The sequence below is a fragment of the Bos grunniens genome, chromosome 8, assembly GCF_055505025.1.
Source record: "Bos grunniens cultivar Pamir isolate PY7600 chromosome 8, Bosgru_T2T1.0, whole genome shotgun sequence".
In the NCBI taxonomy this organism is placed as follows: Eukaryota; Metazoa; Chordata; class Mammalia; order Artiodactyla; family Bovidae; genus Bos; species Bos grunniens.
This window is the reverse complement of record NC_141172.1, coordinates 61805035-61818512: the sequence shown is the minus strand read 5'-3', so window position 1 is coordinate 61818512 and position 13478 is coordinate 61805035. Positions and strand designations below refer to the sequence as shown.

At 51.5% G+C, this 13478-nt stretch overlaps 1 protein-coding gene across 5 annotated transcripts in view; it reads left to right on the top strand.

Moving 5' to 3' along the window:
- The window catches only part of CORO2A (coronin 2A), a 67145-nt gene extending 54115 nt beyond the window's left edge, over nt 1-13030 (top strand). For 4 of the 5 annotated variants that reach the window (XM_086416047.1, XM_086416049.1, XM_086416048.1 and 1 more), the window contains 10 exons: nt 2813-2929; nt 3871-4020; nt 6498-6677; nt 7382-7498; nt 8196-8300; nt 9025-9121; nt 10090-10202; nt 10525-10615; nt 11384-11658; nt 12682-13030. In XM_086416047.1, coding sequence (XP_086272173.1) covers nt 2813-2929; nt 3871-4020; nt 6498-6677; nt 7382-7498; nt 8196-8300; nt 9025-9121; nt 10090-10202; nt 10525-10615; nt 11384-11658; nt 12682-12813 — 1377 coding nt within the window. In that variant the 3' untranslated portion in view covers nt 12814-13030. Of the gene's footprint in view, nt 1-2428; nt 2668-2812; nt 2930-3870; nt 4021-6497; nt 6678-7381; nt 7499-8195; nt 8301-9024; nt 9122-10089; nt 10203-10524; nt 10616-11383; nt 11659-12681 lie in introns of all 5 variants that reach the window. The other variant, XM_086416051.1, reaches the window with a different exon arrangement.
- Nucleotides 13031-13478: the final 448 nt, after the last annotated feature.

The following is a 13478-nucleotide window of genomic DNA, read 5'->3' as shown; positions in this document are numbered from 1 at the left end:
TTATCTACCATTCAAGTCCCAATTTGTCAAATAATGTGCTTTATAGAGTTCCCTCTCCTGGAAGGGATCCAGTCTAGGGAGAGACGTCTAAGACTCTTTCCCAAGGAATGAGATCAGAATTGGGCAGAGGATTTCTGAAGGGGAGCCTGGGACCATGGCCTGTTTTCAGAGCTAAGATGCATGAACCAGAGGCTCACGTGTCTGTCTCCTAGTTTGCCAGAGTAATAGGATGTCCTATGTCTGTAGTCACGGCAGCTGCCCTCTCTGTAGCCCTAGGAGGCAAAGCCATAGAGCGTCCCTGGTCTTTGCTTCCTCTCCCTTGGGCATGGTCTCAGGACATCCCACAAGAGTGCAGGGGGCTCTGCAGAGTTGGGCAGGTGAGGGAAGAAGAGCCTGTGGGTGTTCCCTGAGTTCACTCTGTCCTTGAAAATACATTTTTAAATGTCCCCGAGACTATTAGTTGTGTGAGGTCAAGTACTGCGTCTCATATTCACCCAGCGCTTTGCATTGGGCCTGTCCTCCAGGCTCCTTGTAATAATCTGCCAGATGGGTGGGTGTCAGCCAGTTTTCTTCTCCCCTGTCTCCTTCACTTAGATATAAGGGTGGAGCCTTCCGGTGGGCGGGCTCTAACACCTGAGGCTGGGCAGCGGATGTGGGCGGTGTCTGCGTTGGCAGGCAGAGGGCGTTCTGGGCCCCTTACTGCCAGGGCCATGCAGTGTGATGCGTAAAATCAGTGTGTTGGTCCCTGCCAGCTGCCAGCTTCTGTGCTTGAACTGGTGTAGTTTTCTTATGACCCAAGAGTTCTCCGCTGCAGGGCTGTGAAACTTGTGTGTCCTCCCAGCCCCTAGACAGGAATTCTCGGCAGGAAAGAGGGGAAAGGAGGAAATGCCCTTTCTTTTTTCTTTTTTTTGATTCATGTATTTTTGGCTGTGCTGGGTCTGCGTTGCCGCGCAGGCTTTTCTGCGGTGGATGGGGGCTACTCTCTAGCTGCAGTACGCAGGCTCCTCATTGTGGTGGCTTCTCTGGTTGTGGGGCACAGGCTCTAAGGGTGCACAGGCTTTAGTAGTTGGAGCTCCCTGGCCCTAGAGCACCAGCTCAGTAGTTGTCGTGCACGGCCTCAGTTGCTCCATGGCATATGGGATCTTCCCGGATCAGGGATTGAACCTGTGTCTCCTGCATTGGCAGGTGGATTCTTATCCACTGTGCCCCAGGAAAAACCCACCCTTTCTTTTTAATTGAAGTATAACTCATATGCTTCCCCTGTGGATCAGCTGGTAAAGAATCCACCTGCAATCTGGGAGACCTGGTTCGATCCCTGGGTTGGAAAGATCCCCTGGAGAAGGGAAAGGGTACCCACTCCAGTATTCTGGACTAGACAATTCCATGGACTGTATAGTCCATGGGGTCGCAAAGAGCTGGACATGACTGAGCGACTTTCACTTTCATAACTCACATACTGTAAAATTCACCATTTAACTGTATAATTCAGTGGGTTTTAGATATTCACATGCTGTGTAACCATCACCACTAATTTGAAAATAACTTCGTCACCCCCAGAAACCCCATACCCATTAGCAGTCACTCCCCATGCCCTAGGCAACCACTAGTCTGCTTTCAGTCTCTATGGATTAACTATTTTGGATTTTTGTTATTGTTGTCACACCTAGAAGCTTCTGGGATCTTAGTTCCCCAACTTGAGACATGCCCAGGCCCCCAGCAGTGAAAACGCAGAGTCCTGACCACTGGACAGCCAGGGAATTACCGCTATCTTGGACTTCTCACATGTATCAGTCAGGGTTCAGAATTCTAGGTACCAGGGAGTGTGCTTCTTTGCTCAAGCAGCAGAACCACATCTGGTAGATCATCTAAGCAGATCATGCAATATGTGGCTCTTTATGTCTGGTGTCTGTCAGCTAGCATGATGTTTTCAGTGTTCACCCACGTTGTAGCCTGTGCCCGTACTTCCTTCCCTTTTTTGAACGTATTTCATTTTATGAATATACTGGGGCTTCCTGGGTGGCTCAGCGATAAAAGAATCTGCCTGCAATGCAGGAGACGCAGGTTCTTATCCCTGGGTTGGGAAGATCCCCTGGAGGAGGAAATGACAACCCACTCCAGTACTCTTCCCTGGAGAATCCCACGGACAGAGGGGCCTAGTGGGCTATAGTCCACGGGGTCGGAAAGAGTTGGACATGACTTCATTCCCTTTTTTGAAAAATATTGCATTGTATGAATACACTACGGTTTTATATATCCATTTATCCATTTATGGACATTTGGGTTGTTTCCACCTTTGGGCTATTTTGAATAATGCTGCTGTGAACATTGGTGTACCGTTTTTTTTGTAGACGTATGTCTTTATTTCTCTCGGGGCTGTACCTAGGAGTGAATTATGGGGTCATACAGTAACTCTGTTTAACCTTTTGAGGAGCTGCCAGACTGTTTTCCTCCGTGGCTGCACCATTTCTGCATTCCTGCCAGCAGTATATGAAGAGAAATGTCCTTTTATTAAACACCTACCGTGTGCTAGACATTTGCGCTGGACCCTTCCCATCCCTCACCTCCTATGACCCTCACTCGAACTCTCTGAAATATCTGTTACTGCCTCCATTTTCCTGAGGCTCCGAGAGGTGTTGTGACTCCCCCAGGATCACACCGGGATTAGTGGTAAGTCCTGGATTCACTACTAGCTCTGCCCTCTACATCTTCCTGTCCACTCAGTGACTGCTGGCTGCCCTAGTGACTCTCCTCCAGATGCTAAAGTGGAATTAGCCGCATCCTCTCCTCAACCTCCCTGGGTACTGTTTTACAGACAGGAAAGTTGGACCCCCACTACCCAAAGGTCTGCGGGCACAGAGGGAATGTCTTAGATGTCAAATGGAACCCTTTCAATGATTTTGAGATCGCCTCCTGTTCTGAAGATGCCACGGTGAGTGCTCCTTTCCCGAGAGGAGTGGGGCTGGGGTACAGGGAGATAGAATGGCATCTGGATGCATCTCTGACGCTCCTGACTCCTCCATCCTTGACAAGGTGAGGTCACTGTGTGAGGAGGGCATGAATTAGATAGAAGTTCTGGGCTCCGTGGGACTTGGGGTGCCACCCCTCCTCTCTATGGGCCTCAGTCTCCCCATCTATAAAATGGGCCTAATAGCTCCCAACCATCCAATGCAGATCAGTGTCATTTCCTGATGGGAATGCACATCTTCTGGGGAAACTATAAAATGCTGTGAAGGGCATTTTTTACTGTGGCTTGAAAATATTATGCCATATAATCTCATAGACAGTGGGGAAGGAAGATCTTACTTAGACGGAAGATTTAAAAGGATAAGACTGGGAGCATTAAATGCCTACCTTCTCACCTTTAGTCTTCCTCTTCTGGGCCATCCAAGGGGGCCTCTCTCACAGAAGGGGTTGGGGGTTGTCCCTGCCCTGTCCTGCTCCAGAGACTGCGCTGGCTTCCCAGTACCCTGAGGATATAGCATAAACCCTTCCTCTTGGCATTCAGAGCTCTCCCCTGAGCCTTTGGGACCACTGTACTCTGAGGGATATTCTCTATAGGCTGAGAGGTGGACTTGCTGTGATCTCCAGCCTGGGAATCAGGTCTATGGCCCATCCACTCACCTACCAGTTAGGATGGCACAGGTTCCCAGAAGCCTGGGCTCATCTCCAGCCCCTGCTTGGGCTGGAGGACCTTGGGAAAGCCCCTGTCCCTCTGAGGAGCCCCAGCTGCCTCTCCACTGAATGACAGGTAGATACAGAGAGACTTGCCCTGGCCCTTCTGCGGGGCAGTGCCAATGTTGTTGCTCAGGGTTGTCGGGGTACGAGGGGACCCCAGCTAATACTCCCCTTGGGCTATGTCTCTCCTGACAGATTAAAATCTGGGACATCCCCAAGCAGCTGCTGACCAAGAATCTCACAGCCTTCAGGAAGGAGCTGGTGGGCCACGCCCGCAAAGTGGGCCTGGTGGAGTGGCACCCCACAGCTGCCAACATCCTCTTCAGCTCCGGCTACGACTACAAGGTGGGTTTGTGTATTTAGTCTCCTGGGGCTCCCCTGACATAGAACCACACTGGGTGGGTTAAGACAACAGAAATGTATTTCCACAGTTCTGAAGGCCAGAAATCCAAAGTCAAGATGTTAGGAGGGCCATGCTTTCTCCAAAGGCTATAGGGAAGAGTCCTTCTGTGCTTCTTCTAGCTTCTAGGGGCTCCAAGCATTCCTTGGTTCATAGCTGCATCACTGCATTCTGCCTCCATCTTCTGTCTTCTTCTCTGTGTATCTATGTGTCTTCTCTTCTTATAAGGACATCGGTCATTGTAGGGCCCACCCAAATCCAGTATAGCCTCCTTGTATTGATACCTCTTTCAATTCAGTTCAGTTCAGTCGCTCAGTCGTGTCTGACTCTTTGCGACCCCATGAATTGCAGCATGCCAGGCCTCCCTGTCCATCACCAACTCCCGGAGTTCACTCAAACTCACGTCCATCGAGTCGGTGGTGCCATCCAGCTATCTCATCCTCTGTCGTCCCCTTCTCCTCCTGCCCCCAATCCCTCCCAGCATCAGAGTCTTTTCCAGTGAGTCAACTCTTCGCATCAGGTGGCCAAAATATTGGAGTTTCAGCTTTAGCATCAGTCCTTCCAAAGAACACCAGGACTGATCTTTAGAATGGACTGGTTGGATCTCCTTGCAGTCCAAGGGACTCTCAAGAGTCTTCTCCAACACTGCAGTTCAAAAGCATCAATTCTTCGGCGCTCAGCTTTCTTCACAGTCCAACTCTCACATCCATACAGGACTACTGGAAAAACCATAGCCTTGACTAGACGGACCTTTGTTGGCAAAGTAATGTCTCTGCTTTTCAATATGCTATCTAGGTTGGTCATAACTTTCTTTCCAAGGAATAAGTGTCTTTTAATTTCATGGCTGCAGTCACCATCTACAGTGATTTTGGAGCTCCTAAAAATAAAGTCTGATACTGTTTCCACTGTTTCCCCATCTATTTGCCATGAAGTGATGGGATGGGATGTCATGATCTTAGTTTTCTGAATGTTGAGCTTTAAGCCAACTTTTTTCACTCTCCACTTTCACTTTCATCAAGAGGCTTTTTAGTTCCTCTTCACTTTCTGCCGTAAGGGTGGTGTCATCTGCATATCTGAGGTTATTGATATTTCTCCTGGCAATCTTGATTCCAGCTTGTGTTTCTTCCAGCCCAGCATTTCTCATGATGTACTCTGCATAGAAGTTAAATAAGCAGGGTGACAATATACAGCCTTGACGTCCTCCTTTTCCTATTTGGAACCAGTCTGTTGTTCCATGTCCAGTTCTAACTGTTGCTTCCTGACCTGCATACAGGTTTCTCAAGACCTCATTAAATCTGTGAAAACCCTATTTCCAAATAAGGTCATATTCTGCGGTTTCAGGTAGACATAAGTTTTGGTGTGGGACAAAGCCATTAGTGTGTTCAATCCACTGGTCTTCCTGGAGGGGGTGAGCTGGACCCTGCTCAGAGATGCCTCACCCTCCTTCATTGACTGTCAAGTTAGCAAGCTGTGGGCCCTATGGAATGAGAAAATTCACAGCATAGGAGATCTTGATTCTGTTCCCACTCAGTCTCTGACTTGCAGTGTGACCTGGGAAAGTCCCTATTCTTCTCTGGGCCTCAGTCTGTACACAAATGGGGTTGATGCCATCATAACTTCTAAACTCTTCCTTTCACAACTCTATAAGGCTTTACAGAGGCACCTCAGAAGCCTCTGTGATGGATAAGAGGGTGGGATGGGAGTGGTTGAAAGGTCCTCTACCTCATTCTGATCAGAAGTGCTCTGTTATCTGTTTAGATAGGGTGTGCTGCTGCTTATGGGCTTCCCTTGTGGCTTAGCTGGTAAAGAATCTGCCTGAATGTGAGAAACCTGGGTTGGGAAATCCCCTGGAGAAGGGAAAGGCTACCCATTCCAGTATTCTGGCCTGGAGAATTCCATGGACTTGTAGTCCACAGGGTGCAAAGAATCAGACATGACTGAGCGCCTTTTACATCACTGCTTATGGTTGTACAGTTTTATCTGTACACAACTCGAGGGGGCTCTGTTCACATCTTGGACTATGGGAATGGGTTGCCCTAGAGCTGTGCACTGCACAGCCTGTGCAGCTAAACACAGCATCCCTTATTAACTGTGCGGTGGAAACTGTTGCTAATGACTGTTTGAAACCCCCTGGATTAGCTGGTTCCCTGGGGTCCTCCCAGCATGGATGTTTCATTGCTCCAAGCAGATGGTGTTTTCTTTTCACTGCTAGACAGCCTGACTGCTGACTTCCCCCTCCTGCCACGTGGCCACTTCAGCGGGCAGATCCATCCTCTCACCCGAGGCCTTTTGGCCAGACTGCCATCTGTGGCTTCCCTCTGGGGATACCATGTTTCACTGCAGCCTGGCTGTCGTGTGACTGTGGGGACTGGGACGGGGCTGGGGGTGGGGCTGGGTTCAGAGCTGGCTCTCTGCTGTGCAGGTGATGGTCTGGAACCTGGATTCAAAGGAGTCTGTAATCATGAGCCCCGTGAAGACAATTAACTGTCACCAAGATGTGATCCTTTCCATGTCCTTCAACACCAACGGCAGCCTGCTGGCCACTGCCTGTAAAGACCGCAAGATTCGGGTTTTAGACCCCCGAGCAGGGACCGTCCTTCAGGTTAGTGCTGGGCTGGGGTCCAGCTTGGGATCGGAGGAGCAAGAAGTGGAGTGGGCATGGGGGAAACATAGGGTCTTCTGAGAACAGAGCAGTAATGCTGTCAGTGTTCTAGCCAAAGTCTTTATGCATGTTATCCCCATCTGTTGGGAGGTGTTGAATATATCATACCCATTTTTCAGATGAGAAGAGTAAGACTTAAGAAAGGCTAAGGGACTTGCCCACACTGAAAGCTGAGACTTGAACCTGGTCTAACTCCAAAGCTGTCAATATGCCTTGGCTTTGTTAAGAGGCATGACATGGAGTCAGGAGACCATAACGTACCACTGCTATCCACTGTGTGACCTTAGACAAGCGCTTTCTGCTCTCTGAGGCTTTATTTTCTCATCTGCAACAATAGGACATTAGTCCTTCCTCTGGGAAGTTTAATGAAATAACCCAGGTGACAGTACCCACTTGCATGTAGTGAATGCTCGATAATAATCTTAGCAAAAACATGGAGCTGGGCTGAAGTCTGCCTCTGTCTTAATTTAAAAAAAGAACCCGCAACAAAAATAGTGGGAGAGACTTTATGTGGATGGGAAAGATCCAGGAAGGCTTCCTGGAGGTGGTGCCTCTGGAAGGATTCCCCCAGGCAAAGCTGGGATGAGAAAAGAAGGCATTTTGGGTGGAAGCCAAGGAGTCCCTGACCACACATGTCACTCCAGGAAGCCAACTATAAAGGGCACCGGGCCAACAAAGTGCTGTTTCTGGGAAACCTGAAGAAGCTGCTGTCCACAGGCACATCCCGGTGGAACAACCGGCAGATGGCTCTTTGGGACCAGGTGAGTCACCAGAGCAGCCCTACCAATGCCCCTCGCTGCACCCTCCCCAGCACCCCTTAGCCGAGTGCTGCTTCATCTGTTCATTCATGCATTCGCTCACTGACCAAACTGATTGATGACAACCAGGGAGGTGCCAGCAGCCTGATGGCACTCACCCAGACCTTGTGCATCTTGTCATTCGAGGAGGGGGAGGGGTTAGGACTTAGGAGAAGCCTTGATGTCAGGGAGGGGAGGTGGCTGGGCCTGGGACCAGGACTCGGGGTTGGGTGGGAGAAGCAAAGGGCCTTCTGGATGGGAGGAACAGCTGGAGCAAGGACTTAGGATGAAATAGGGAGGCATGGGAGCAAGAAGAGCTGCCTGTTCAATGTGGGTGGGGGTGAGGAAGGGGGTGAAGAACGGGCCAAGTAGTATTGATTTCAAGGAGCTCTTGTCCAGAGTTGAACAGACTTCTCTATCTCTGAATCTCTTTGCCTCATAGTAGATATAATACAGGAGGAAGGCTGGAATGACATCATGCATATGAGAAGTGATTTGTTAAAGGCAAAATGCCAGCAAGGCAAAAGGAGGTGGTCTGTCTCTCACACACACATACACACATACACACACACAGAGCCCTGGGGCAGGAATTCTTATGTTAGCACCACCAAGGTCCTCCATGAGTGACCCACAGGCCTTCCTGGTCTTCCTTCCTTTGCAGGATGACCTCTCTGTGCCTGTCACAGAGGTGGACCTCGATGGCTCCTCAGGTGTGCTATTTCCCTTCTATGATGCGGACACCAACATGCTCTACGTGGTGGGAAAGGTCAGTCTGGCACAGGAGGGAGGCGCTGCCTGGTCCCACTGGCCTGGGGCCCTTGGAGTGCAAGGCAGGGGCAGGGCCAGGCAAGAGTGGCTGGATCCTCTACCCCTGTGGTGAGCCCCCAGCCCTCTCCCACCTTTCTGGCTCCACAGGAACACCTAGGGCCAGGGCTTTGGCCGGACACCCTGAGCTAGTTGACCGCCCCCTCACCCCGCAATTCTGGGTCCAGATGAGGAGGGACCAGTTGGTGTTTCTTGGCAGGGGCACCTTCGAATTTGGGCAGAGGGGGGTCTTCACCGGGTAGGACTGTCCTGTACTCAGCATCCCTGGCCCCTCACCCCAGTGTCAGGCACAGCAGCCACCCGCCCACCCAGTCATTATGACAATGACAACCCGAAGTGCCCCAGGGGTAAGACCCACTGGATCGTCTCAGGACACTGCACTTTTGACCTTCGTGTGCAGCTCTTGGATGGAGTGGGGTTCAGGTCTGTGCTCCCCAAGCCTCTGCCTTGGAGACACACGGGTGGGCTTTGGGTCATGGTTGGGGGGATTGAGCGTTAAAGTGAGGACCCCCTGCTGCCTTGGTGACCGTTCCCTGGTGTGCCCTGTGTGAGGTGGCTCTGCCGACTCATCACTTATAGTGAGCATCAGGTTTCTGAGGTGTGGCAGTGGGGCCAGGCAGGGGGCTTGCGGGACCCGGCCCTGAATGGTACCCTCTCTCCCGCAGGGAGACAGGAACATCCACTACTATGAAATCAGTGCCAACAAACCTCATCTGAACTACCTGATGGAATACCACTCCTATAATCCACAGAAGGGGATCGGTGAGTGTGGGACACGGAGGCCACGGGGGCCTGGGAGACAGGGATGAGTCAGCTGCAGGCCCCACCCTAAAAGCAGCGCAGGTCAACACTCTGAGTCAATGGGAGCTCTACTTGAGGTATGTGGGATGTTCTCTGGGAGCACGCAGGAAGAAGCCAGGGAGGGCTTCCTGGAGGAGGCAAGACCTGAGGAGCCAAAAGGGAAGCCGAGCAAGGCATGGGGAGAGTATGAAGGTGTCGTAGCTGAAAGTTGAGCAGTTACAACAGTAGCAAGAAGATGGGGGACACTGACCTAAAAGAGGCCCTAGTTCTTAAGTGTGTTTAGGGGTAATAAACAAAACAAGACAGGATGCAGCTCTGCGCCCTCTACAAGAAACCCACTTATACATAAAGACACAGCTAGATTAAAAGTAAATGGAGAAAGATAAGAGCGTGCTGACATTAATCAAAGGGAAGCTGGAGTCGCTGTATTAAGGGCATCTAGGGGAATTCCCTGGTGGTCCAGCAGGTCACGCTCCACACTCCCAATGCAGGGGGCCTGGGTTCAATCCCTGGTCAGGCCCCACATGCCGCAACTAAGTGTCCATATGCTGCAATTGAGACTCAGTGCAACCTAAATTTTTTTTTTTTAAGTGGCACAACTTAAATAAATAATTTTTTTTTTTATAAAGACCATGTGGGTTGGGAGCTGTGGGGATAGTGATGGAGGGCCTAGAGCAGAGCACACTTCCTGTAAAAGTCTGGCTAAAATCCTTGAAGATGGAAGGCAAAGTCTGATGGTTCTAACCCCATCTCCCCAGCACAGGGCCTGACCCAATGTAGGACGCTTTGTTGAGGGAAGAACAGTGGGAGGAGGGTGGTCTCTGTTCACATCCAGGTGTGCAGCCTGGCTTTGCCACTCACCCTGGGGCCCTGGTGCCCCAGGCCCCAGCTGAGGAATCCCTTGGCCCTCTTCCGTCATCTACCCACAGGTGTTATGCCAAAGAGAGGTCTCGACGTGTCCTCCTGTGAGATCTTCCGTTTCTACAAGTTGATCACAACCAAAAGCCTCATCGAGCCTGTATCCATGATTGTACCCCGACGGGTAAGGGCGGTAGGAGCCATCTCCAAGGGAGGAACCCCTCCTGGAGGAGGAGGAGGAACCTGGGACCTGGAGCCTGGAGCCCATCCCCCTGGGGATCCACCGGGAGGCTGATGGCCCCCCATCAAAGGGAAGCCTTTCTCATGGTCAGTGTGCCCTCCCCGCTACTGCTGCTCTTGAGTTACTCCGCGACCTGGGGCACGTGCCTTTGCTCTGGGCCTCAGTTTCCTCCACTCACAGGGGTCGGGGGGAGAGTCTGCACCCCAGGCTCTCTAAGAGGTTCCCCCAACCATCCCCACTCTCACTGTCCTGATTGCTCCTGCAGTCAGAGTCTTACCAAGAGGACATCTACCCGCCCACGGCCAGTGCCCAGCCCTCTCTGACAGCCCAGGAGTGGCTCAGTGGGATGAATAAAGGTGAGGAAGGCAGAGAAAAGGCCCAGGTGAATGTGGGGGACACTGGAGTGTCCAGTGGCCCCAAGTGGCTGAGAGGGTCTGGCTGATATTTGTGTCTTCCCATAACCCATAACCCCAGAGGATTGGTGGTTGACAGTTGGTTAAGAGCAACTAGGGGCCTTTCCTGGGGGTCCAGTTGGTGAGACTCTGGCCATTAGGATGCATATACGCGGATCGAGGCAGGAAGGGGCTTGCCCCTAGTGGCTCAGGAAACTCTCCCCAATTCAAGGAATTTTGCTCCATGGAAAATGTCTTTATACCCTGGACTATGCAGAGTGACTGGACAGTCCCAGCTGGATCCCCTGCCCATCCTCCCACCACTTCTGCAATTACTCTTTAACCCCAGAGACCCTGTAGGCAGTGGCCCCTTCCCGGGCCCTTCTGCCCCTCTGCCTGCCCTGACCCTCCCTCCTGGGTCTGCCAACACAAGGGCCTGCCCAGTGGGAGGTGGGTGTTGGGAGAATTCGTGAACTGGTAGATGGCAGAGTGCAGCACAGGCAGGAGGAGCTCATGGTGTTCTGGGGCAGCCCCTGCAAACCAAGCCTCGCTTTATCACATGAGTGTACATTTGCACTCTGCTCTAGCCTGTGGGCTTGTGCCTGTCTGCATGGGGCCACCCGTGTGGCATGTATCTTTGTGTCTGTGTGCGGCTCCGTGTGTGTCAGCACCCCTCAGGCCCGTCTGTTCAGGGGCTCTCCAGCCTCTCACAACCCTCTGCTTCCCTCCCAGAGCCCGTCCTGATGTCCCTTAGGCCTGGTGCCGAGCCTCTGAGCCCGCAGCCTCTGCCTTCAGAGAGAACCCTCTCCATGCCCACGGCCCCCACCTCGCCTCATCTCTTCAACCAGACAGAAAGCCTGGTTGCAGAGGATGGCCGGAGGCCCTTCTCCCTGCTAGAGGAGAAGGCGCCAAGGTGGGCGGCAGAACACAGACAGGAGGAGAAGAAAACCTGGCTCTCAGATGGCTTTGACATCTTCGAATGCCCCCCACCAAAGACAGAGAACGAGGTGCGAACATGGCGGGGCTGGGTCTACCAAGGGAGGGGAGCAGCTGGGGAGGGGAGGGAGAAAGTGAGGGTGAGAAAAATGACCCACGGTGTGGCCTGGCCTGGCCACTTAACTCACCTTGCTGGTTCACTTAACAAGCAGGTCATGAGCACCACCCACATGCCAAGATATGGTGGGTTTACTTACAGATGGTGAAGAACCATCTGTAAAAAGGCAAGGGTTTGACTTGGATATTAAAGTCCCTTCCGGTTCTGACTCTCTAGGATTTTCTGTGCTCTTAGAGTCAACTTTTATTAAGTGCCTACCATGTGCCGGGTCCCACTTAGATAGGCACTCGTATCATCTGATTGTGTTTTCTCAACAGCCCCGAGAGTAAGTAGCAGCTAACAGATACAAGGGTTGGTGTCTCATGGAGGGATTCTGAGTCTGGCTCTCCTGAGCGCTAATTCTGGGACTCAGAGGCTGAATCCCCCCCAGCCTCAGTTTCCACAGTGGTGACGTGGGAGCATTAATACTACTTCCCGCCCTCATGGGGTGTTGTCAGCATTCAGTGGAATAACAGAGATCCTTAGGGGAAACACCCAACATCTAGTGCCATCCTGTACACTGGCAGCAATTGTAATAATGCTGAGGTTAGTTTTCTGACCCCCAGTTTCCAGGGGAAGAAACTGAAATTCAGAGGGGTAAGTAACCTGTCCAAGGTCACACAGGTTAGTGGTGGTGAAAACTCCAGTCTCTAGAACTTCAGGGTCAAGTACCCTTTTCTCCACCCGTGGGGAAATCTAAGGAAACAAGAAATATCTGAAACGTCAGTTCTTTTTTGAATTTCATTTCCTGGGTGAAGAAAACAAGGTTTTTGTAAAAGATCTACCGTGGCTGCGCCCTCAAGTCTCAGCCATGTTCATATCATCACCCCCCTTTCTGAGTGACAAAGGGGCAATGTCAGTGCTTTCTGCTGGGGTCCTGCACCCTTGCATCCCAGGACAGCCCAGTGACCCTCCGCTCTGCTCTGTGCTCTCCCAGCTGCTGCAGATGTTCTATCGGCAACAAGACGAGATCCGAAGGCTCCGGGAGCTGGTGACCCAGCGGGAGGTCCAGGCCAAACAGTTGGAACTGGAGATCAGAAACTTGCGTATGAACTCACCGAGGCTCTGAACAGAGTCCTCTGCCCTCCTCGCCCTCAGGGACACCAGTCGGCTCCATGAGGAGGTCCAGAATCAAACCACAGGTCCTCCGAGAACAGCTACTATTTCTATATTTTTTACCAGAAATGAAACTCTTCGTCGCTGAAAGATTCCAGTGGGACCTGCTGCCGATTTTCCATTTGCCTTCTTAAAACAATGGTGTCTGAATTGACTCTTTTTAGATGATACCTTGCCTTCGGTTTACTTGTTTTGAAGGGTCCACGATAATTTCTCAAGGGGAAAACAATGCTGTACAAAGTTAGAGCTGGAAGGACCTAGGAGGTGAAGCTGCCTCTGGTTTTCAAGCTGTGGTTCATAGCAAGGCAGGGTGGGGAAGATTAAGCCAGGAGGGCTGTTTTGTTTTGTAACATTGGCTTTTATGGAATACATAATTCTCCTACTAAAATTAGAAGTTTGCGAAGAAGTGGCATGGTCCAGCTTCTTTATTTCATAGGTGGGGAAACTGAGGCCCAGAGACAGGCAAGTAATCAAGATCCCCAGAGAATCCATGGCTGGGCTGGGCTGAGCTCCTGGTCTCCTGGGTCTGTCTGCTGTTTGTGAGGCAGCACGTGTGCGGTTCTCAGCCCACAGGGCAGGAATCCATTGGTTCTGGCCTCATCTGTGCCCCTGACTTGC